The sequence below is a fragment of the Neoarius graeffei genome, chromosome 11 (genome assembly GCF_027579695.1).
Source record: "Neoarius graeffei isolate fNeoGra1 chromosome 11, fNeoGra1.pri, whole genome shotgun sequence".
In the NCBI taxonomy this organism is placed as follows: domain Eukaryota; kingdom Metazoa; phylum Chordata; class Actinopteri; order Siluriformes; family Ariidae; genus Neoarius; species Neoarius graeffei.
Window position 1 is genome coordinate 71,427,540 of NC_083579.1, and position 23,790 is coordinate 71,451,329.

Consider the following 23,790-nt stretch of genomic DNA (forward strand, 5'->3'; position numbering starts at 1 on the left):
AACAGTACGGTTGTATGAGAAGGCTGGTTCAGCATAGCGTTGTGCCCATAAATCTTGCCCGAGTTGGAATCTGGCTTGCATGTTCTCTCTTGCATCTGATGATGAGTGTAATGCTTTTAAGGAGAAGGTGGTGTTTGTTAACCCAGTACTCTCCTAATCCTCTCTTCTCCCCTCCATAGTGCCGTATATTGCATTAAATGTCTCGTTGAAACGTTATGAAATATTCTGTCGTGCCTTTTTAGGATTAATGTTGCAACACGATCCTCAAAGCTACATTAAAAGTAAATCCAGTTTAGTTTCCATGTTTGTGGTGAAACTGGTTTCTTATTACATAAAAATCAATGTTACCAGTCGATATTTGCTCTGCCAACTGATTAAGTGACTCCTGTTAGGATTTAGACATTGGGAATGGGAATACATTGTATGTGTGTGGGTGTTTATATACTACTGAGGACCAAATGTCCCCACAAGGATAGTAAAATCTGACAATTTTGACCTTGTGGGGACATTTGGATGGTCCCTACAAGGAAATTGCTGCTGTTGTGTTTAAAAAAATAAAAAAATAATCCAAAAAGTTTCCTTTTCTTGACTGAGTTTAAGGTTAGGGTTAGGTGCAGGCACAGTATTAATTAGCTGCGATAATTATTATGTCAATGGAAGGTCTTCATAAGGATAGTTTGACAAACGTGTGTGTGTGTGTGAGAGAGAGAGTGTGTGTGAGCGTGTGTTCGCATATTACCTGTCACACAAGCATTGCATAGTAACGGCATGTAAATGTGTCAGAGATTCTCAGAAAGAGGCATTGCAAAACCCGGAGTAGAAATTCAGTTCCCCAACACCTAACTTTGCCCACACACACACACACACACACACACACACACACACACACACACACACACACACAGTCTCTTAGGCAGTGTTCCCAAAGCATTTCTGTGTTATGTGATACCAAAGAACAATGTCCATTCATGGTAGTCAATCATATGCCATGTTTGCTGCTGTAGTCACTGTGGAGTCTACAGCTAGGTGAAGGGCATGGAGCCAGGAGAGGAGCCGTGATGGGTGCGGAGCAGCGACTGAAGCAGTGTGACCCCGTCTTTGTTGCTGTACACAAGGAATTTGTTGAGCTCTCATTGTGCTTAGAGATATGATAATAAGATAACCAAGACAAGCACACACACACAATTTTTAATTTCAGCCACCCATTTGAACTAAGTTATATCCTAGAGGCCAGGATTAACCTGCTCAGAGAAAGCACACTGCTCTTTATGCCGCTTTTCCACTACAAACGCGGCTGAGTTGGGCTGAGCCGTGCCGTGCTGAGTTGGGCTGAGTCGGGCTGAGCGGGGCTGTTGGAGTTGCATTTCGACTACAACCGCGCTGAACCGTGCTGGCTGGAAGTGGGTGGACACATTGGGTGGAGTTAGCGAAAGTGGGTGGACGTCACGTGATGTCGTTAAGCAGCGCAAACAGTGACATCAGTGAGCTTTTAAGCGGTAGTCTCACGACCCGAATAGTAAACAATAAACATGGAGGACATGGAGTCGTTAGTGTTGCTGGTCTTGGTGCTGTGGCTTGTTGTCACCGACAACGCGGACAGATACTGGCAAGAGCGTATAGATGAGGCGAGGCGCATAAGGCTTCAGAAATTCTCGTAATTCGTAATTATTCTTCTTCCGGGTTTGCGGTGTTTACAGATCCCAGCGTGCTCGCGGGGCGTGTGTGGGCATGTGAGGACACTCCTCCTCACCAATCAGTGCACAGGGGAGTGTCTGCTCACGCCCCCAGCCTCACTCGGCTCAGTTTGGCTCGCTTCAGCCCCACTCCAAAACCGTGCGAGTTTTAGGGGCTAAGCAGGGCTGAAGCGAGCTGAGTCGTGCTGGTTTTTGGTAGTCGAAACGCGAGCCGTGTCGGGCTGAAGTGAGCTGAAGCGAGCTGAAGTGAGCTGAAAAAGGGTAGTGGAAAAGGGCCATTAGAGTACTTGTGTATACAGGGGCTTACATAAGTCAGAAAACAAGGCAGTGGAAATTTCATATATACCTGTTTGTCTGTATCTGCTGTTAAATTTTTATTTAAATAATGTGCTTGTTATATCAACATAATATATGGGAAGCTATGGTTAGCCTAAAGGTTAGAGAAGCAGCTTTGGGACCAAAAGGTTGCCGGTTTGATTCCCTGGACCAGCAGGAATGGCTGAAGTGCCCTTGAGCGAGGCACCTAACCCCCAACTGCTCCCCAGGCTGCTCTATGTATGTTGTATGTACATCGCTCTGGATAAGAGCGTCTGCTAAATGCCTGTAGCATAACAAATAGTTGGATTGTGTTTCACAGTTACATTACATTCAATTACAGGCATTTAGCGGACATTCTTATCCAGAGCAACATATAATATACCTGGAGCATTTGGGGATTAGATGCCTTGCTCAAGGGCACTTCAACTATTCCTGCTAGTCCAGGGAATTGAACCGGTGACCTTTTGGTCCCAAAGCTTTAGGCTATGGCTTCTTAGGGTTCCTAGTTATTTGGTTTCTGCAGCGCAAAAAAAAAAAAAAAAAGCTCAAGAACCCTGCTTTATGGAGTTCACAGCAATGAGGGTGAATACTTAAGCAGTCTGAACCTTTTTTTTATTTGTGAATAATTTTACAAGCTATATTATTAATCCCCCCTCCCCCCTCAATATTATAGGTTAACTCCATTTACAGATTACAACACTTCAAAATATAGAGAAAAAACCATTCAAAGGGAGGGAATACTTATACAGAACTAATCTAATGTAGTTGCACGAACATATTACGCTGACTAATGTATGGATGTCTTTGTATAACAGTATCAGTAAATTTCAACATCTTCAACATTTGAAAATCCTCTGTGTTTATCCGCCACTTATTCATTGTTATTCAGTGATGAAAACTTTGTCCTTTATGTGGAATCTTCTCTGCTTTCAGGACTGATGGAGGCCACAGTTGTGTGGGACCAGATAAATCCTATCGCACGTGCAATATTCAGGTACACGCTCCCTCAAACTGTATGACCCATATGTCCAGTTAAATGTCCATATGTTTGGAACCAAACTGAAAATCTGGGATTTTTTCAGTTAAAATTAGAAATAAACAAAGTTTAAGCATTTCAAAATGCGTAAAATGAAGAAAGTACATGTTCAATATTTATTATTCAAGATCCTGCATTATTTCTAGGTCCCTATTTAAATGTAAGTGAATTAGTGACACTGAACATGTTAAGAAGAAGAAGCAGTCCTTATTTGTCACATGTCCTCCTCTGCATTTAACCCATTTGAAGCAGTGAGCACACAAGTGAGAAATGAGCACACATACCCAGAGCAGTGGGCAGCTATACTACAGCATCCAGGGAGCAGTTGTGGGTTCAGTGCCCTTGCTAAAGGGCACTTTAGCTATGATACAGAGGAAGGGGAAAGTGCTGTTCATTCACTCAACTCCCCTCACGTTTTTCCTGCCGATCCCAGGAATCAAACAGTGACCCTTTGGGCCCAAGGCTGTTTCTCTAACGTTCAGGCCATGGCTATATGTTAACACCTTTGTACAAAAGATCATATTTTCTTTGAGTCTTATCCGTTCCATTAAAGCACGCAATCAGCTGAAACTCCAGTGGATTTGATACAACATGAATAATCAGGTTTTACAAACTAGGAGTCCATCCTTGTGTCTGAAATTGCTCATTCGTTCACTACTCCCTATATAGGGAATTACTATATAGAGGACTATATACTGAGCTCATTGGTAAAATGAAAAAACACTTTTGGACACTACTCCATCACGCTGGTATTTACATCATTACTGTCGCACAATTAAAACGTGCCAGATCAGTCGGCTGGTGGGTTTTCAAAATAATAAACACATGCATGTGTTTTTGTGATAAATCCGTATTATACTGAGCGTATTTCCCACATTAATCAATACAACGTACCTGCAGCTTTCAGTTCTTTGGTTTTTTTTTAAATCAAGGCTGAATACTTTCTTCTTTGCCGCTGCCTTTTATTAAATCAAATTTGAGAATTTTAATTTGATTTCTTTCAGCGTGACCGCAATGTATGATGGGATATATTGCTTTGGTTAGTGACCATCGGTTGTACACTACTTTTCATGATGCATTGTGGGATACTTTGAGTGCACTATATCAGGTGTAAATAATCCTCACTAAGGTTTCAGACAGCACTACAAAATGGCGTCCTCACTATTTAGTGCCCTATATAGTGAGGAGGGAGCGATTTCGGACACAGGGCATGTGATGTAATTATAGCAAAAGTAGATAGCAAATATTAAGTAAGTGTGAAATTCGTGTACTTATTTCTGTCTCAGGTTACCATTGATAATATAATATAATGACCAAAGTATTACATTTTCAAAATTAAATTTCTAAAACGGGGTGGCACGGTGGTGTAGTGGTTAGCGCTGTCGCCTCACAGCAAGAAGGTCCTGGGTTTGAGCCCCGGGGCTGATGAGGGCCTTTCTGTGTGGAGTTTGCATGTTCTCCCCGTGTCCGCGTGGGTTTCCTCCGGGTACTCCGGTTTCCCCCACAGTCCAAAGACATGCAGGTTAGGTTAACTGGTGACTCTAAATTGACCGTAGGTGTGAATGTGAGTGTGAATGGTTGTCTGTGTCTATATGTCAGCCCTGTGATGACCTGGCGACTTGTCCAGGGTGTACCCCGCCTTTCGCCCGTAGTCAGCTGGGATAGGCTCCAGCTTGCCTGCGACCCTGTAGAAGGATAAAGCGGCTAGAGATAATGAGATGAGAATTTCTAAAACGAATGCAAACTAGAACGATTTTCACTTGTGGTCTCAGACTTTTGGACCCCACTGTATGTCTTTGTACATTTGAAACATGCAGACGTGTCTCTGCCTGCTTTAGTTTCCTCCGATTCTTTATCAGTCAAAGTTCATCTTTTCAACACTGCCTCTCTGTGTCTCAGCCTCCATAAATATTAATGGTATCTTTCCTTTTTCATGCTTCCTGTTTTGTTTCTTTGCCTTATATTTCTTGCTAGGACTGCCCCGAGGGTTCCAGAGATTTCCGAGAGGAGCAGTGCTCTCAGTTTGATGGCACTGATTTTCATGGAAAATACTACAAATGGTTAGCGTACTATGGAGGTGTGTATGTGACACTCTGTGGCACTCAAGGCTTCACTGTATATACATGGGAGTGAGTTTCATCAAAATTTTGCAGCCATAAAATCTCTCGATTAGTATCTCTAATAGTCTCTCAAAGTACTTTCATGCTTATGGGAACTTTGGGTTTTGTTTATTCCCGTCTTGAGAAGTGTAAACCAACTGAGGACATTTTAACTTCTCAAGAGCCAAAAGACATTCATTGCTGTGGGAATTTGTTTTACTTTGTTCGAATAGCAACTTGAGCTGGAACAGCTGCCTAAGCTGAAGCCCATAAGAAGACAAAAAAGTCTTTTCCAAATTTCTTCTTCTGCTTTTCCAAGCATAAATATCAGCAATTTGCTCTTGTATTTGCATTTTCTCTTCTCCAGCGGAGAACCAGTGTGAGCTGAACTGCATCCCCAAAGGAGAGAACTTCTATTTCCGTCACCGGAGCTCGGTAATGGACGGCACACCCTGTCAACCGGGAAAGAGGGATATCTGTGTGGAAGGAGTGTGCAGGGTGAGCATGGATGACCCAATACCCATTAATAATTCTTCATGATTTGTTTAAGAAGTTATAAGGCATGCTTGTTAAACATGGATAAAACAGGTTATAAAGAAATGTGTTTCTTCTTAAATGTATTGAATCTCACACTGAAAATATGAAAGAAATCTAAACTTAAATTGAAGTGAATATGTTCTAAGAAAATAATCCCTCAGCAAAGTGTAACGCATGGTGTGTTTTCATTTATTACCTCCGCCAAGGAGGTTGTTTTCGGTAGCGTTGGTTTGTTTGTTTGTTGGTTTGTCTGTTAGCAACATTACGGAAAAAGTTATGAACGGATTGCTCTGAAATTTTTTCCAGAGGTGTGACTGGGCAGAAGTAACAATCCATTAAATTTTGGCGGTTATCCGGATCACCTTCTGGATCCCGGATTTTTTTAAAGGATTCTTGGCGGAGGTCTACGCTCTCCGAGTGCTTTTCTAGTATTGTACTTTGTTTTTGTTTTTTTTTAATTTGCCAGAATGTTTGGGAACTCTTAAGTGGTTACCAGTGGAGAATATCACTGAATTATCACTGTTTCACTGGGGTATAAATACGAGGTGATACAGAGGCCAAATTCCAAATTCGTTATTCATCAACATGGGGAATATTGAAATAGTATTGGCTGGCATTGAGTGGTATATCAGATATATTCCATTCAGCTAGCATGATATTGAAAGAGTCGAAGATGAGTAGCTGAATGGAATATATATGATAGACCATGAAAAAAAGCCAGCCAATATTATTATTATTATTATTATTATTATTCATACACACTCTCTTCATATCAACATTCTCGAAGGCCAGCGCTAGCTTATCCATGAGTTAGCGCTGTCAGAGTGGCAATGAAATCACCTTCCAGCCGGTGTAGCGTTCATCAGGAGGGTTAGCGAATGTTAATAAAGCAGTCAAGCCAGTGTGATCAAGAGCAAGTAGCACAGGCTAACGACCAAGAAACTAAGATTTATGTCTCCAGACTCTTCTTCCACGCTGCTCACAACAGTATTTTTCACTCACACATAAGCATTTAAGTGGCCTAGTGGCTAGCGTGCCCGCCTCTCGATCGGGAGATCATAAGTTCTACTCGTGGTTGGATCATACCAAAGACCATCATAAAATGGTACCTACTGCCATCTGGCAAAGCATGCTGCAATAAAGATGTGAGTGGGGAGTCAAACTCTTGCGGTTACCAGAGGACTAGCCCCCCATTGTAACCCCAGCTATGTAATATAGGTAAACCTGGCAGCCATGTTTGTGTACAAACTGTCACAGTTGCTCACTAGCGCGGAAGTTTTACCTCTCCGCTGTGTCTCTTTTCCAGTTTTTCGATGTCTGTTGGTCTGTTTTTCTCTTGTAAATATGCATGAAGACTATATAATGAAATTTTGGTAGCCTTTCGGGTGTTCAGCGCATCTTTAGTTTCAGTTTATTTATTTAATGATTAATTATAGCATAGCTAATCCTAGCAGTAGCACTGGATTAGCCTTATCTTCTCTCTTTCCCGGCGAACAAAGAAATGGTTCTGCGCATGCACAGCAGAAAAGTTTTGTCACTGAATATTCGCATCAGCGCCGACATGTGACCTCGTGTTGTCTTGACAATGTGCAATATTATAGCAATATTGCATGCTCATTTTCCATTGGGGAGAGTGGCGTAATACATGGAAGATAAATGATATGATAACAATATTGCATGCTGTCGAACCAAATGAATTAAACCCGCTAGAAGGGAATAGAATACATGTTTTTATCCCATGGAAGAAGTGTCCTGTATGTATAATAATAAAGAATATATAAATAAAGTAAGACAAAAGTGTACTGTCCATCTGAAATCAGGCAATGCCTCTGAAATATACATGCCTGAAAATGGCCAAATCCACTATTAGGGCAATAGTTAAAATGTCGAGAGTACATTTATGAACCTGGCTGGAAGAGGACATATTTTTATTTTGTCTCTAGACACAGTGAGAAAGGTTAGAGAGATTAAAATTTCTCCAAGGATCACAGTTGGAGATTTGAAGAAGCATTTTGGAGTCACCAAGTGTCCAAATATACAATTAAATAACACCTCTGTGTCTTTTTGTTCACCTAACTACAAACGTAAGTTCCTGAAGTTCACTATACACTACTTATGCTCACTTTGTACACAGCGTCTGGGATGTGACAGCATGCTGGATTCTGGGCAGCAAGAGGATGCATGCCTACAGTGTGGAGGGAATGGCCAGTCCTGCCACTTCATCAGGAACACCTTCACCATGCAGGCTCTACCCAATGGTAACACCCACACGCAACCCTAATCACCAGAGATCTATGGTGGTAAATGCATTAAATGTTTTTTTCTTTATGCCTGTTAGGTTATAATCAAATGTTCATCATCCCTGTTGGTGCTACCAGCATCCGTATCACTGAGAATGTACCTACTCGTAACTACTTGGGTGAGTGTGTGTGAGAATTTAGCTGTGTTATGGCAATCACTGTTAACCCTCTGGAGTTCAAGTGGATGGTATTCCTACTGCACATACTGTTTTATAGTTATTGATGTTGAAATGTTGAAAGCTTGCAGTGAAGAGATTGTGTAGTAGCAGTCCTAGGAATAGAAGCAGCTGCATGAGTAATACTAATAATGTTTGCAGTATTAGTAGTGCTAGAAGCTGTTATATAAGGGCTGTTTCACAATCAGGGTATACTTTTCAGGTCCACAATAGTCCAAACATCAAACCTATTTGTGTTTCTCTGCTGTCAAAATTTATCTTTAACTGCGCAGAATTTCAGAGTTACAGGTCATATAGTGGTCAGGTTACTTGTGGTGAGAAGATGGCATATAGTGTACTCGTATTTCTAAAGTTGACCCACGTTCTTATAGTCCACAAGAGTAAAGTATACGAAGTGAAAAACCTTTGAAATGTATGCGATTTTAAGTACAAATTTTCAAGTCCTGTGCAGCAATGTGTCTACATGGTGGTATCTGTAATAATAACTAAAGTGGTGACAATCCTTGTGGTTTTCCGGAGAGGACACTTTTTTGACAGACTCACATTTCAACCACATGTGAAGCTCTGCTGCAATTTTCTCACATCTGTTTCAAGTCCTGTTTTTTACTGTGCATCAACAGAGTCTTCTGCTTCTAAATTGACAAATATTTTCTTTAAAAAATCATTTGCAACCTCATAATATGGTGAGTTTTCCAGAGAGGACATTTTTGACAGACAAAGGATACTCTTGGAGGCACTTAGTTTACAAAAAAAATTTAACTTCTACTTAAATATCTTACTATTGTGAATGAAAGTATGATATACATCCCAAAGTAAAACCTAGTTAGTGCTAAAAAAATGCAAATCTGAATTTAACCAGTAAAATCTAAGTGTCATAATTAAAGTAGAATAAAATGAAATGACTATGTAGCACCTTCACTCAGTTTAAACTTATATGTAACGAGTGGTCTGCTAACGTGGACTAGGTTCGGTTGAGGGGGAGCAAATTGACAAATTAAATACTGTAAATATATGAACAATTATACAACTCATCTCATCATCTCTAGCCGCTTTATCCTTCTACAGGGTCGCAGGCAAGCTGGAGCCTATCCCAGCTGACTACGGGCGAAAGGCGGGGTACACCCTGGACAAGTCGCCAGGTCATCACAGGGCTGACACATAGACACAGACAACCATTCACACTCACATTCACACCTACGGTCAATTTAGAGTCACCAGTTAACCTAACCTGCATGTCTTTGGACTGTGGGGGAAACCGGAGTACCTGGAGGAAACCCACGCGGACACGGGGAGAACATGCAAACTCCACACAGAAAGGCCCTCGCCGGCCCCGGGGCTCGAACCCAGGACCTTCTTGCTGTGAGGCGACAGCGCTAACCACTACACCACCGTGCCGCCCCCAATTATACAACTTTATTAACAAAATTCAGAGTTACAAAATACCTCTGTTCAGCAAGTATCAAAAATTAACACAAATAAAAGAGAGCTCTTTCAAAGTAACAAATAAAATAGAAAAAATGTAATTGCGTGAAAGTGTGACCAATGTTTGCGTAAGAGAGTGAGGTTCCTGGTTATCTGTATCATGTGGTGTAGACTACGTTGATCTTTAAAATCCAAGGGTCCCAGGTTCTTCAAACCGGTGTACAGAGTTCGCTCAGGATCCAGTGGGACTGAATTGCCATCGAAACTCATCCGTAGAAAAAAAACCCAAACAATCGGAGTTCTCGAGAAACGACCAAAAAAAAAAAATGCTTCAAGCTTCGGAACGGCCAATAGTGATACAGTCCTGAAAAATAAACCTATTTTCAGTCAATATGCTTCGAAATAACCAAAAGTTTCCACTTTATGTTTCTTTACAGATCAGTATGCTTCAGCTGCACTTCTCACATGTGTCTTGAATGTATCGGAGAATGAGAAAAAAAAGAAAAAAATCCCCCCTTACAGGAAGTGACATCAAAATAAAAGACTTCCGGAAAATGTTTACTTTTAACTAGACTACAAGATAATGAAATACAAATAAAATATATGCAATTAAATTTATTTCCTTCTGGTTCCTTCTTAGTTTTTTATTTATTTTTTTACTTAAAATACTTTGGCACAACTTATATTGGAATTGCCTTTAGTAACCAATTTTAAGGTCGGTTACACCCTCCCCCCTTAAATCACCCTGAGTCCCTTCATGGGTCTCAATAAAGTTAGATCCTTAAGACTGAATGAGTATCTAGCTCATTATATGAGAGCAAGGCTTTGTTAAATCCCTCTAGCAATGTATGGACAAAAGAAATAAGGAGATTGCCTTGCTGAGGATAGTGAAAGTGACATGGAGTGCTCCTAGATCTTTCAGATCTCCTTCCAGGACAATCTTCAACAGTTTCGTTAAGTACTTCACCTTCATCAGGTACCTCATCGCTTAGCGTGTTCTGTGGTTTAGGTGCTCCAGGGATCTTTCTCTCCCCTTCCTCTCCACTTTGCCCACTTAGGTTTCCAAAGGCGGAATCATCTTGAAACTCTTCTACCATCTCTGTCAAACAGTCATCAACAGCTTCAGTAGATGCTTTAGGCACAGGTTTAGTTTCATTTTCAGTAACAACTTCCTTTTCAGCTTCTTCAGCAGGATTTTCCACTTCGGCAACAGGAACAAGTGAGACCTCGTCATCCATAGATGGGACAGGTAAGTGATCATCGTGATTTTCTGGTCTGGCTGTCTGGACAGCCGTGAAGCCATCCTGACTCTTTGGGATCTCATACACTTTGGTAAATCTTTTGTCAGTAAGAGGTGGAGGATTTTCTGACCAACAGGATAAGTTGTCATCCTCTGATTCCAAAGTTTCTTCCTCTGATGCTTGAACTGGATTGTTCCTGGTTCTGGGTCGTCGTACTGCCCTAGTCTCAGTGGACTCTTCTTCCTGCTCTTCAGCCAAAACTCCACAGGGCAGCAGAAGGTCTCTATGTAGAGTGCGGGTTGGACCATCTATACCCTCAGTGAGGGTCTATACCCACATACACAGGTAAGTAGTTCACCTGTTTGATCACTCTGTTCACAATAGATTCCCACCAATCGGCCAGTTTATGCTTATTCCGTAGCCGCAGGTTTCGAACCAGGACTCGGTCTCCCTCTTCCAGAGCAGACTCCCAGACAGATTTATCAAATCATTTCTTATTCCTGACAGCAACCTTTTCAGCATTCTTTATGGCGAGTTGATAACTGTCTTTGAGATGAGACTTCAGGTTTCTCACATACTGTGAGTGAGATGTAGACTGAATTCCTCGAACTGGCAGTCCAAATGCAATGTCAATGGGTAGCCTGGGTCGTCTCCCAAGCATCAGTTCATATGGGGAGAACCCGGTGACTTCATTTTTTGTGTAGTTATATGCGTGAGTGAGTGGTTTGATAAAGTCACGCCATCTGCCCTTCTCTTTATCTTTCAGTGTTCCCAACATACTTAAGAAGGTCTGGTTGTATCTCTCAACAGGATTACCTCTTGGGTGATAAGGACTGGTCCTCACCTTTCGAGTTCCTGTTATTGTACAGAGCTCTTTGATTATGTGTGACTCAAAGTCTCTGCCTTGGTTGCTATGGAGTCTTTCAGGGAAACCGTAATGTACAAAGAACTGCTCCCACAAACATTTTGCAACTGTATAGGCCTTTTGATCTTTTGTTGGTATAGCTACCGCATACTTAGTAAAATGATCAGTAATTACAAGTATGTCTTTGGTGTTTCTGCTGTCAGCTTCTAAAGACAGGAAGTCCATGCATACCAATTCCATCGGCCTTGTGGTCTGTATATTGACCAGAGGTGCGGCTTTCTCCGGATGATGCTTCCATCTGATGCACCGACCACAGGACTTGACTTTCCTCTCGACATCAGAAGCCATTTTTGGCCAGTAAAATCTGGACCTATTTGGACCTATCATTTTTGGCCAGTAAAATCTGGACTAAGTCAAGAGTGCGCTCAATTCCAAGATGTCCCATGTCATCATGGAGACTTCTGAGTACAGTCGATCTTAACTCTTTAGGTAGCACAAGCTGACAAACAGGTTGGGAGTCACATTGCCAGTTTCTGTACAAGACACCACTTTTTAGTTCCAAACGACTCCATTCTTTAGCCATTAGTCTGAGGTCAGGAGAGGCAACCATAAGATGAGGTGTGACTTGTTCACCAGATTGCATCAGGGAGATGACTTGACCTACGACGGAATCAGCCTTCTGGTGTCTCCTAAGCTCATTCTCAGAAAACATGGGGATTGTTACTTGTCCATCCAGACAATCATTTTCTTCAAAAACATCTGGCATGGCTTCAGGATGGACTATGAAAGATTCGACCAACGTCATGGGCTGGGTGTCTTGGTAAGTATGATAGAGGAAATGTTTGTGACAGGCAGCGGAAACCACATCAGCAGGTAGGTCTGCAAGGTTGAATGACGATGACAGGTGATGAGATGTGAATTGCTCAATTCTCTGACTTTCTTCCAGTGATACAGGGTCACCTATCACTTCACCTTGAAGGTGTCGAGAAAGTCCATCAGCATCTTGATTTTGCTTTCCCGGTCTGTACTTTATATTGAAGGAGAATGTTGAAAGAGCAGCTAACCAACGGTAGCTTGCTGCATCCAATTTTGCTGAGGTAAGAATGTAAGTTAAGGGCTTTTTGTTGGTTATGACAGTGAAAGTGTTTCCATAAAGGTAATCATTAAATTTTTCGACAATAGCCCACTTTAAGGCTAAAAATTCCAATTTGTGCGCAGGATATTGTGATTCGCTATGTGACAGTCCTCGACTAGCATAGGCAATAACACAGCTTTGACTGTCTTGCTCTTGATAGAGAACTGCTCCCAGTCCAGTGGTGCTGGCATCTGTGTGGAGCACAAAGGGCAACTTTTGATCAGCAAACCCAAGGACTGGAGATGATGTCAGTTTCTCAATGAGGGTTTCGAACGCCTGCTGACAAGAAGGGGTCCAGCGGTCTGCAAAAGGTTCTTTGGGATGGAAATATTTTCCCCCGCTGCTTGTCTTGTGCTTATGCCCTTTACGTATAGGTGGGTATCCGGCGGTGAGGGCATTCAGTGGTTTCACAACCTTAGAATACTCCTTGACAAAACGGCGTTAATACCCGGAAAAACCTAAGAAAGACTGAAGTTCTTTAAGATTTTTAGGCACTGGCCAGGTGGTTATTTTTAGGCACTGGCCAGGTGGCTCTTATCTTCTCAGGATCAGTGTGAACTCCATTCCTTGAGACGATATGTCCCAGATAGCGGACAGAGGTCTGGAAGAATTTACACTTCTCTGGGGATAATTTGAGCCCGTTCTCCCTAAGTCGGTTCAGTACATTGATCAGTCTAGTTTCATGCTCCTCTAAAGAACTAGAGAATACAATCAGGTTATCTATAAACACTAACACCTCTTTCAAGTTAATGTCTCCCAAACACTTCTCCATTAGTCTTTGAAAGGTGCTGGGGGCATTAGTTAATCCCTGGGGCATACGATTAAATTCCCAAAACCCAAATGGACAAACAAAAGCAGTTTTGGCTTTATCTGACTCATCCATCTCGATTTGGTAATATCCGGATTTTAGATCCATGACTGAAAACCATTTAGATCTGGAGAATGCAGAAAATGTTTCCTCCACATTTGGCAGTGCGTAGGCATCTCTGATGGTTTGGTTGTTTAATTTCTGGTAATCCACACACAGTCTGACATCTCCACTCTTTTTCCTGACGACAGCGAAAGGGGATGAGAATGGAGATTCAGACTCCTGTATGACACCAGCTTCAAGGAGGGTTTGAAGGTGCTTTCAAACTGCTTCGTAGTCCTGGGGGTGTATGGGCCTAGACCGCTGTTTGAATGGCGTTTCATCTTTGAGCTTGATACAATGTTTCACTCTAGTTACATGACCAAAATCTAAGTCATGATGGGCAAATACGTCAGAGAACTGATTTATTTTCTGCGTGATTCTGTCCTTCCAGGACTCTGGTAGTGGAGAATCACCAAAGTCAAACACCAAGTCAGAGCTTTCAGCTGAACCCGACTGCTGGGAGGATAACTAACAACACTTAACCATTTTAGGCTGATTAAGGTCTGAAGAGGGATTGTAAATGATCTCATGGGGAACAGTCAGCTCAGCAATGACAGAGTTTGTGGGTAGAGTGATGTCATGATCCATTTCATTCCTGACCCAAACAGGTAATTTGTAAGGGTGCTGTAATGGCAAAGTGACAAGGCAAGTATCCACAAAGATTCCACCTGGCAAGGATGAAGATGTTTGTTCGATCAGAGCACATCTCTCAGCAGTGATTTTGTTTGTGCTCACATAACTTTCAAGAGGAACCTTACATCCAGCAGGAATAACTTCTGGTTTCTTCCCTTTCATCATTAGCATACCAATGTGTCTACTGGCATGCTGCTTCTGCCGAAGTGCCAGCATTCTGAGGACTTGCGCATAACCAAGCAAAGCTGAAGTTAAATTGGAAGTCTTTGATCCACAGTGCTCATCATATAACATGCCAAGTGTATTGGTGCCAATCAGGACGGGTATGTCCTCTCTGGAGTGAATATCAGGGATGACTAAAGCCAAAGTAAGTATTTCAGGCTCAGATTCTATGAACTCTTTGGGAAAAGCTATATTAAGTTCTACATATCCTAAGTATGGGACAAACTGTCCGTTAGCTCCCTCAACCTCAAGGAGATGGTTCATGGAGTTAATGGGCTGGTGCGACAAGTGGTTTATGTAGAACGACCAAGATACTGTGGTCACCTGAGAGCCTGTATCAAATAAACTGTTGCAGTTCACCCCAGAAACAGTGACATTAGCAGTGCACTTATGACCAATAAGCCCTATTGGTAGACTGCTCTGACGCTCTGAACCTGCATAGCTAATTTGTGCTTTAGTCTTTGCTGTTGGTGTGGGACAAGGGGTTTTATTAGTTTCTGTTTGTCCCACAACAGAAACTAATTTTGGTTTAAATGGGCAGAATCTGAAACACCATTGACTTTGTCCCAGGCCCGCTGCTTCTCCCCCAGTTCTTTCCGTTTCACATCAACAAGCGTTGAATTTAACTGGCCACTGCATGCAGATGAAATGTGGCCGTCTTCTCCACAATTGAAACAATACCATGGTTTCGGTCTTTTGGGCGCCTTCTCCCCATGGGCGGGTACTACTTTGTCAGTGTTAGTCTTGGTCTCAATTCTGTTGACTTGTTTCTTTTTAGCAGCATCCTTTGACGGGGAAGCTGTCAGGGATGCAAGCTGAGCTTTAAGTTGAGCAATCTCTTTCTTCATTTGTTTGGCACCAGCAGATAGTGTTTCTGTGGGCTGATTGTCCATGTGAAGCTCATCTACACTGCAAATCACACACATGGTGGGTTTTAGACTGGGCTTTGGTCCTTGAAATGCCCAAGTGCTGCGACATTCGGCTAGATTTGGCAACTAGTCTATCCTCTTCAGTCCTCAGTAGGAGCAACAGATCAGGGAAGGAAGGTGGAGCATTCCTTTTATGCTCTAACTGGTGATTAGTGATCAGGTGGTTATTCCAGCAACCTTTACAGAATTGCTTCAATAACTGGTGGTCAAAGTCACTTGCTACAGAGCCTCTTCTTCGCACAACAAGGTTAAGGGCCGTTTGTAGTCGGCTCAAGTAAGACGAGGGCTTCTCACCAGCATCCTCATGGGTGCTAAGAAATTTTGCAAATAGCTCATTGCCATCTTCGACAGTGCTGTAAGCAGAATTCAGGAGGTGAAGATAGACCTTAACATCAGAATGAGGTCCTAAGTGTTTGATGATATTCGCAGCTGGAGGTAACAAGCTCTCCACAACTTTTCTAGCTACCTGCCTTGCACCTACACTTGGGTCTGAAAGAAGGAACTCTGTGTGATTGTGCCAAGTTTCATAGTCAACTTCATGACTGGGGGTAGGCAGTCTGCCAGAGAAAAATCTCAGTTTACTATTATGAGAATGCATGGTCTCATTTCCTCGAACAATGTGTTCAACTACCACCTTTTGCACTTCAGGAGTAGTAAGCTGATTCAAAGGAAACATATAAGTAGGTCTCCTGCCTTGAGGAGGAACTTCGACATCAAGCAGAATCGGAGGACGAGTGCCATCAAGAACTTGAGCCATTGCAACTGACGGTGGGGCTGAGCTAGTATGATCAGGAGATGCTTGACGTTCATCAAGTCGCTGCTGGACTCTGCATTGCAATGCCTGAGCTCTCAGTTGAGTTAGAAGGAATAGAAGGTGTTGCTTCATTTTCAAGAGAACCTTGAATTCGAGCGAACTCATCACTCAGCAATGTCTGCAAGTCCATGCCACTCAATTTAGCAATATCTTTTAGAGAGTCCAGGTAAGTCTGAGTTAAATTAGTGCTTACATGCCTTGAGTACTCACTAGAAAGGAGCTTAATGCAGTGAACAGTGTTAGGATTATCTGGGGAGGGCCTATAGGATGGTAAGGTACCAAGATTTTGTATGGCAACCCCTGACTCAAACTCAACGATGACTGTGTTCTGTAGCTCTGGGTCAGAACTACTAACTTTGATCACCCTTGAGAAAGGCCCATGTCCCTCTAGAAACCTGAAAATCTCCCCATCAAAATCACTATCACATAAGCCACTTACTATGACTGAGTTGGGTATTTTGATATTCTGATCTATCACCACATCCATTTCCGATAAAGGTTTTATATTCAAGCTTATGACTCCAATGAAAAAATTAAAAGGAAAGGAGAAAAAAGGAAAAAAATATGAAATGTGCTTTACAAAGATAAATCTTCGCTAACAGATAATAGAAATTTGTCAATACTGCCCCCTCTTGGCTGGCTCGCCAAGTTTTGTGTAGCACCTTCACTCAATTTAAACTTATATGTAACGAGTGGTCTGCTAACGTGGACTAGGTTCGGTTGAGGGGGAGTGAATTGACAAATTAAATACTGTAAATATATGAACAATTATACAACTTTATTAACAAAATTCAGAGTTACAAAATACCTCTGTTCAGCGAGTATCAAAAATTAACACAAATAAAACAGAGCTCTTTCAAAGTAACAAATAAAATAGAAAAAATGTCTTTACCCGGGTAGTTATTGCGTGAAAGCGTGACCAATGTTCGCGCAAGAGAGTGAGGTTCCTGCTTATCAGTATCATGTGGTGTAGACTACGTTGATCTTTAAAATCCAAGGGTCCCAGGTTCTTCAAACCGGTGTACAGAGTTCGCTCAGGATCCAGTGGGACTGACTCGCCATCGAAACTCATCTGTAGAAAAAAAACAACAATCGGAGTTCTCGAGGAACAACCAAAAAAAAAATGCTTCAAGCTTCGGAACAGCCAATAGTGATACACTCTTGAAAAATAAACCTATTTTCAGTCAATATGCTTCGAAATAACCCAAAGTTTCCACTTTACGTTTCTTTACAGATCAGTATGCTTCAGCTGCACTTCTCACATGTGTCTTGAGTATATCGGAGAATGAGGAAAAAAAAGAAAAAAACGTCCCCCCTTACAGGAAGTGACCATCAAAATAAAAGACTTGCGGAAAATGTTTACTTTTAACTAGACTACAAGATAATGAAGTACAAATAAAATATATGCAATTAAATTTGTTTCCTTCTGGTTCCTTCTTAGTTTTTTTTTTTTTTTAATTTTTTTATTTTTTACTGAAAATACTTTGGCACAACTTATATTGAAATTGCCTTTAGTAACCAATTTTAAGGTGGGTTACCAGTACAACTACAAGGTAAAACTGAGCCTGCATTTGATTCCATCCATTACCTGTAGCCACTTATCCTGTGCAGGGTCGCGGGTAAGCTGGGGCCTATCCCAGGTAACTATGGGCGAGAGGCAGGGTACACCCTGGACAGCTCGCCAGGTCATCACAGGGCTAACACATAGAGACAAACAACCATTCACACTTGCGGTCAATTTAGAGCCACCAGTTAGCCTAACCTGCATGTCTTTGGGGGAAACCAGAGCACCTGGAGGAAACCCATGCAGACACAGGGAGAACAAGCAAACTCCACACAGAAAGGCCCTTGTCAACCACTGGGCTCAAACCCAGGACCTTCTTGCTGTGAGGTGACAGTGCAAACCACTACATCACTGTGCCACCCCTGGATTTAACTCATACAAACACATTTATAAGAACTTATAAGAGACATTACTACTGTAGGTAGGGCTGGTGTATCCCTGTAAAATAAGGTATAAGAAACTCCAGCATATGGGGGAAGCTATGGCTTAATGGTTAGAGAAGCAGCTTTGGGACCAAAAGGTTGCTGGTTCAAGTCCCTGGACCAGCAGGAATGACTGAAGTGCCCTTGAGCAAGACTACTCTGGGTGTGTTGTACTTCACTCTGAATAAGAACATCTACTAAATGCCAGAAATGTAATATATATGTTATTCAAAAAGATGATTGTGAAACAGTCCAAAGAAAAGTTTAACCTCTTTTGAAAGCTAGAACCATTGTCCAAGTGATACTTGTACTGTTAGAATAGTATTAGTGGTGGTACCACGGGCGATTGCTCTAAGACAACAAGGGAGGCTCAGCCTCCTGTAAAAATGACAAACATCGTGTAGGATGAATTGCGCTAAGCTTATGTTATAGCCGACCTTATAACATTGCTATTTCAGATCCAGAATCATAGAAATATATGTGCTCAACCCAACTACAGTGCGAAATCATTCCGTTATAACTTTCCCCAGTTCGCCTAATGTGTGCGTGAGTTTTTCCCCCTCGTGACAATGCGATGCAGCCCAGCCTCAGTGGACTCCAATGGCATTTGGGAGCTATGCGCTTTTCAATATCAAAATGCAAGATGATTATTGGACAAATACTGCGAAAACGCCCGCCCACGGACTCCCACGGACTCCCAGCCTCACAGTGAGAGGGACATGGCAAAGCTTTCCGTGAGGAGACTGCTGATTGGTGAAAGCGGCCGGATATTTTCTTTGATTGACAGCTCGTTTCAAATATAGACAGGCAGCGGTGAATTTCAGTTCAGTCCCATGCGGATTCTCAAGTGGTGTGGTGTATTGTAAGAGATCAGCTTACATTTCGATTTCATTCATTACATACAGTTTCTACCAGCTTTTTTAGTTTGTATATATTTTCATTGTAATAGTGTTGTCAAGTTTGCTATCTTAGTTCCAGAAATTTTGTTTATTTGAGTGACTGAACTTGAACTTGAGGGGGCTAGTCAGCTAGCAAGAAAGCTGCGCACAGAGGCCAAGCATTGTTGATTTAATTTTGGCGAAGCCATTTGCCAGTCTTCCTTTCGAGGAAAAAATTAAAATTAAAGAGCAGGGTAGACCAACGCCTCAAATTGACTTGGTGAAAAAGGTAGGGAATAATACTCGTTCCTTTCAGCTCTCCTGGTACGAGAAAGTGAATTGGCTAACAGCAAGTGACCCACATCAACAACAGTAAATAGGTTACTTTAGTAATATGTCATGGATGGACCAAAAATATAGAATCTATTTAAAATGTTTATGCTGAGTATATTATATTGGAATATATATTTCTCTGGATATGAATTAAACACAGCTACAATTTGGAAAACATTTTTAAACAAAAACACAGCCGAGAACATTTCACACTACAGACCTGGATTAAAAGTGAAGGGTTATCAAAATTGTCAATAAAACATTTCTCAGTCAAAATAAGTAAAATATAGGGAAAGTGTGTTTGAATGAAATGTGTGGCACCCAGCTCTGTGTTTGGCTCCCCAAGGTCAGTGCTTGTGCCTATTCCAGAACACTCTGCTGTTACTGCTGAGGTTCCTGACAAAGAGCTGCTTTCAATAATGATCAATTTTTAAACAACATGCCACAATTTTAAAATATAAAATGTTAAAATATATCCCCCCCCAACACCACCATCATGTATATTGGGGAGTAGGCTAATGAGCCAAAAGAACCGGTTATTTCACAGTTTGTGACCCTGCCAACAATCAGCCAGATCAGAGGCAAGAGTATGGGCAAAATTGATGTGTTTTTTCTTTTTTCTTTTAAAATCTGGAAATATCGTAACCGACCAGCCTCCCCTGTTTGAAAGACTACCAGCCACCACTGGGTGGTACCATTATAAGTATTTCTTACTGACTGTGAACACTTACAGCTGTCAAGAACGTGCGTGGTGAGTACTACCTTAATGGGCACTGGGTGATCGAATCCTCCCGGAGCACCCCCATCTCTGGCACTATGCTGTACTACCAGAGAGGAGCAGAGGGGGAAATGTCTCCCGAGACCATCACTGGCAGTGGACCGACCACTGAGCCTTTGGTGATTGAGGTAAGATCTTCCAAGTCCAAATGTCCTAATGGTCTTTGACTAGATGTTAGGAACAACCTGGATTCAGAAAACCTTCCAAAGCATGGCTTTGAGTTGTTGAGCCTTCTTTGTCTCCACTCAGCTGATCACTCAGGAACCCAACCAAGGGATCCAGTATGAGTATTACCTTCCCAACAGTCACCCGAGAGAGGGCTACTACTGGAGCTATGGTTCTTGGTCTGCTTGCAGCAAGGAATGTGGCTCTGGTCAGTATCAAACTTCAGCAAGAACATTATAAGATCATTTTCACATATACTGTATATCAGAGCATGTCAGAGTCAAATAACTTGCTGATTTCAAAAATGTTAGGATATGATGATAATTGTAATAATTTTTGTATATATCATGCATCTGTTTAGGTTACCAGTCCCGTCTGGTCTTCTGCACTGTTGATAATGAAGCCTATCCTGACTATTTGTGTGCATCTCTGCCTCGCCCTCTCAATAACCAAACATGCAATGACCAACCATGTCCCCAAACCCGCAGGTAGGTGATTTAACCAATCGTGATTTTAGCTTTTTGTGAATTCTGATGACAACTACTTGCACCAGAACTAATTTAGTGGTTTCACACCAATGTGGGTGAATCACAGCTGTTGCATTTTTTATTGATAATTAATGAAACAACTTATATTGGTTTTCTCCAACTTAAATATTATTTTGAGTAGATTCATGATATACAGTTTCTTGCAAAAGTATTAATCCCCCTTGGTGTTTGTCCTGTTTTGTTGCATTACAAGCTGGAATTAAAATGGATTTTTATGGGAGTTAGCACCATTTGATTTACACAACATGCCTACCGCTTTAAAGATGCAAATAGTTTTTTTTTAATTGTGACATAAACAATAATGTAAAAACAGAAATCTGGAGTGTGCATAGGTATTCACCCCCCCAAAGTCAATACTTTGTAGATCCACCTTTTGCTGCAATTACAACTGCAAGTCTCTTGGGGTATGTCTCTATTAGCTTAGCACATCTAGCCACCTGGGATTTTTGCCCATTCGTCAAGGCAAAACTGCTCCAATTCCTTCAAGTTAGATGGGTTGAGTTGGTGTACAGCAATCTTCAAGTGATGCCACAGATTCTCAATTGGATTGAGGCCCGAGCTTTGACTGGGCCATTCCAAGACATTTAAATGTTTCCCTTTAAACCACTCCAGTGTAGCTTTAGCAGTATGTTTAGGGATAATTGTCCTGCTTGAACGTGAACCTTCGTCCCAGTCTCAAACCTCTGACTGACTCAAACAGGTTTTCCTCCAGAACTGCCCTGTATTTAGTGCCATCCATTTTTCCTTCAGTCCTGACCAGCATTCCTGTCCCTGCAGATGAAAAACATCCCCACAGCATAATGCTGCCACCACCATGCTTCACTGTAGGAATGGTGTTCTCAGGGTGATAGGAAGTGTTGGGTTTGTGCCACATATGATGTTTCCCATGATGGCCAAGAAGTTAAATTTTAGTCTCATCTGACCAGAGAAGCTTCTTCCATGTGTTTGGGGAGTCTGCCACATGCTGTTGGGCAAGCTCCAAATGTGTTTATTTTTTTCTTTGAGTAATGGCTTTTTTTTTCTGGACGCTCTTCCATAGAGCCCCGCTCTATAAACCCATTTCACAACACTACAAAATGTGGAAATGTTCAAGGGGGTGAATACTTATGCAAGCCACTGTACTGTAATTATCTTTAAAAAATAAAATAAAAATACCCTCTTGGTGAATTGCTCCCGTTCTGTAAGGCTGGCGTATGTGTACCCACCACAAATATGGACCACCAAGGAAGAAAGACATGTCTATGATCAGGTCTACAGGTAACCCAGCACGAGGAAAGCTGATGGCAGCAGAATGTGATCTCAAACACTAACTGATGTCTAACTAAGATTCCTAAAGAAACTACTAGTGTTTAGCATTTTGGGTGCATTCATGGGAGAATCAGAGTGCTTCTCGAGATTGATAAGTTCAGAAAATTATGATGTCCAGGCGAGTAACCCATTGCACACTTGAAGTCTCTTTCGTGCCATGTCAAGATTCCAGGCTTTCAGGAACTTTTAGTACTAACAGAGATTCCTAGAAGAAATTTGATAGGTTTGGGATTAACCCTGGACCAATTCTTTACACATTCTCCATACTGAAACTGCTTCCATGCTATGTCCAGAGCTTCAAAGAACTTGTAAACATCTTGAAGCCATGAGATAGTTCCTGAAGACGCTGACATAATGAGTTCATAGGTTTACTGACTACTTAGTTATTCCAGTGACATGTGTTTGAGCTCAGTCTGTATTGATGTCTTCAATCAATACAACATTGGAGAATTATTAGACAATTGGTGCATAATGGTGCATGTGCCTGTTCTTCCACATGTGGAGATGAACTAAGGCCTGGGGCAACTGTCCAGCTCAGAGCTTTGCTATAATCACCTACTCCCACTGGCTGTGGTATGTTTCCATGAATGAGAAGGAACAGGAGTGCTGTTTCTCCTCACTGGATGCTTACATAATTCCCTTATCATGAGCCATATTATTGGCCTGTGCATAACTTATTAACACCAGCCCTGGAGCTCTGAGCTGGGTTGCTGTCTGTGTGCTGTAGAAAAGCCACCTGAAGTCGTACTGCTGATTGTGGGGCTTTAGGTGCAGGTACCATGGGTGTATTTTATGTGAATCTGTAATCTACAGATCCACTCTGGTGACATAGTGGTTATTTTTTAAGAAAGTTTGGTGATGAATTACAATAACCCCAATTCCAAAAAAAGTTGGGATGCTGTGCAAACTGTAAATAAAAACAGAATGTGAAGATTCGCAAATCAAAGAAACCTGATATTTCATTGAAAAGAGTATGAAGGCAACATGAAATGATGAAACTGAGAAATTTTGTTGTTTTTTGAAAAATATATGCTCATTTTGTATTTGATGTCAGAAACATGTTTCAGAAAAGTTGGGACAGGTGCAACAAAAGACTGAAAAAGTTGTTTAATGTGAAAAAAAAAAAAAACCAAAAAACTAATTTGGTTAATTGGCAACAGGTCAGTAACATGACTGGGTATAAAAAGAGCATCCCAGAGGGGCGGAGTCTCTCAGAAGTAAAGATGGGGAGGGGATGGACTTCGCCTCAGTCCATCGTAAAAGAGCTCGGGTCCAGAGAAGGTGGCAGTGTTTCTGGATATTATTTATATCTGGTTTTAACTTGCATTTGTGGATGCAGTAATGAAGTGTTTTCACAGACGATGGTTTTCTGAAGTGTTCCTGAGCCTATACAGTGATTTCCACGACAGACACGTGTCTGCTTTTAATGCAGTGTCTCCTGAGGGCCTGAAGATCACAGGCAT

General features: G+C 41.7%; 1 protein-coding gene across 3 annotated transcripts in view; it reads left to right on the forward strand.

Annotated features, from left to right (window-relative positions):
• paplna (papilin a, proteoglycan-like sulfated glycoprotein) overlaps window positions 1-23,790 on the forward strand; it is a 108,951-nt gene that overhangs the window by 16,967 nt on the left and 68,194 nt on the right. For 2 of the 3 annotated variants that reach the window (XM_060934697.1, XM_060934696.1), the window contains exons 5-13: window positions 2,946-3,006; window positions 5,023-5,125; window positions 5,515-5,645; window positions 7,819-7,942; window positions 8,023-8,103; window positions 20,262-20,434; window positions 20,556-20,679; window positions 20,833-20,959; window positions 22,205-22,276. In XM_060934697.1, the coding sequence (XP_060790680.1) occupies window positions 2,946-3,006; window positions 5,023-5,125; window positions 5,515-5,645; window positions 7,819-7,942; window positions 8,023-8,103; window positions 20,262-20,434; window positions 20,556-20,679; window positions 20,833-20,959; window positions 22,205-22,276 (996 nt within the window). The remainder of the gene's footprint in view (window positions 1-2,945; window positions 3,007-5,022; window positions 5,126-5,514; window positions 5,646-7,818; window positions 7,943-8,022; window positions 8,104-20,261; window positions 20,435-20,555; window positions 20,680-20,832; window positions 20,960-22,204; window positions 22,277-23,790) is intronic. The other variant, XM_060934698.1, reaches the window with a different exon arrangement.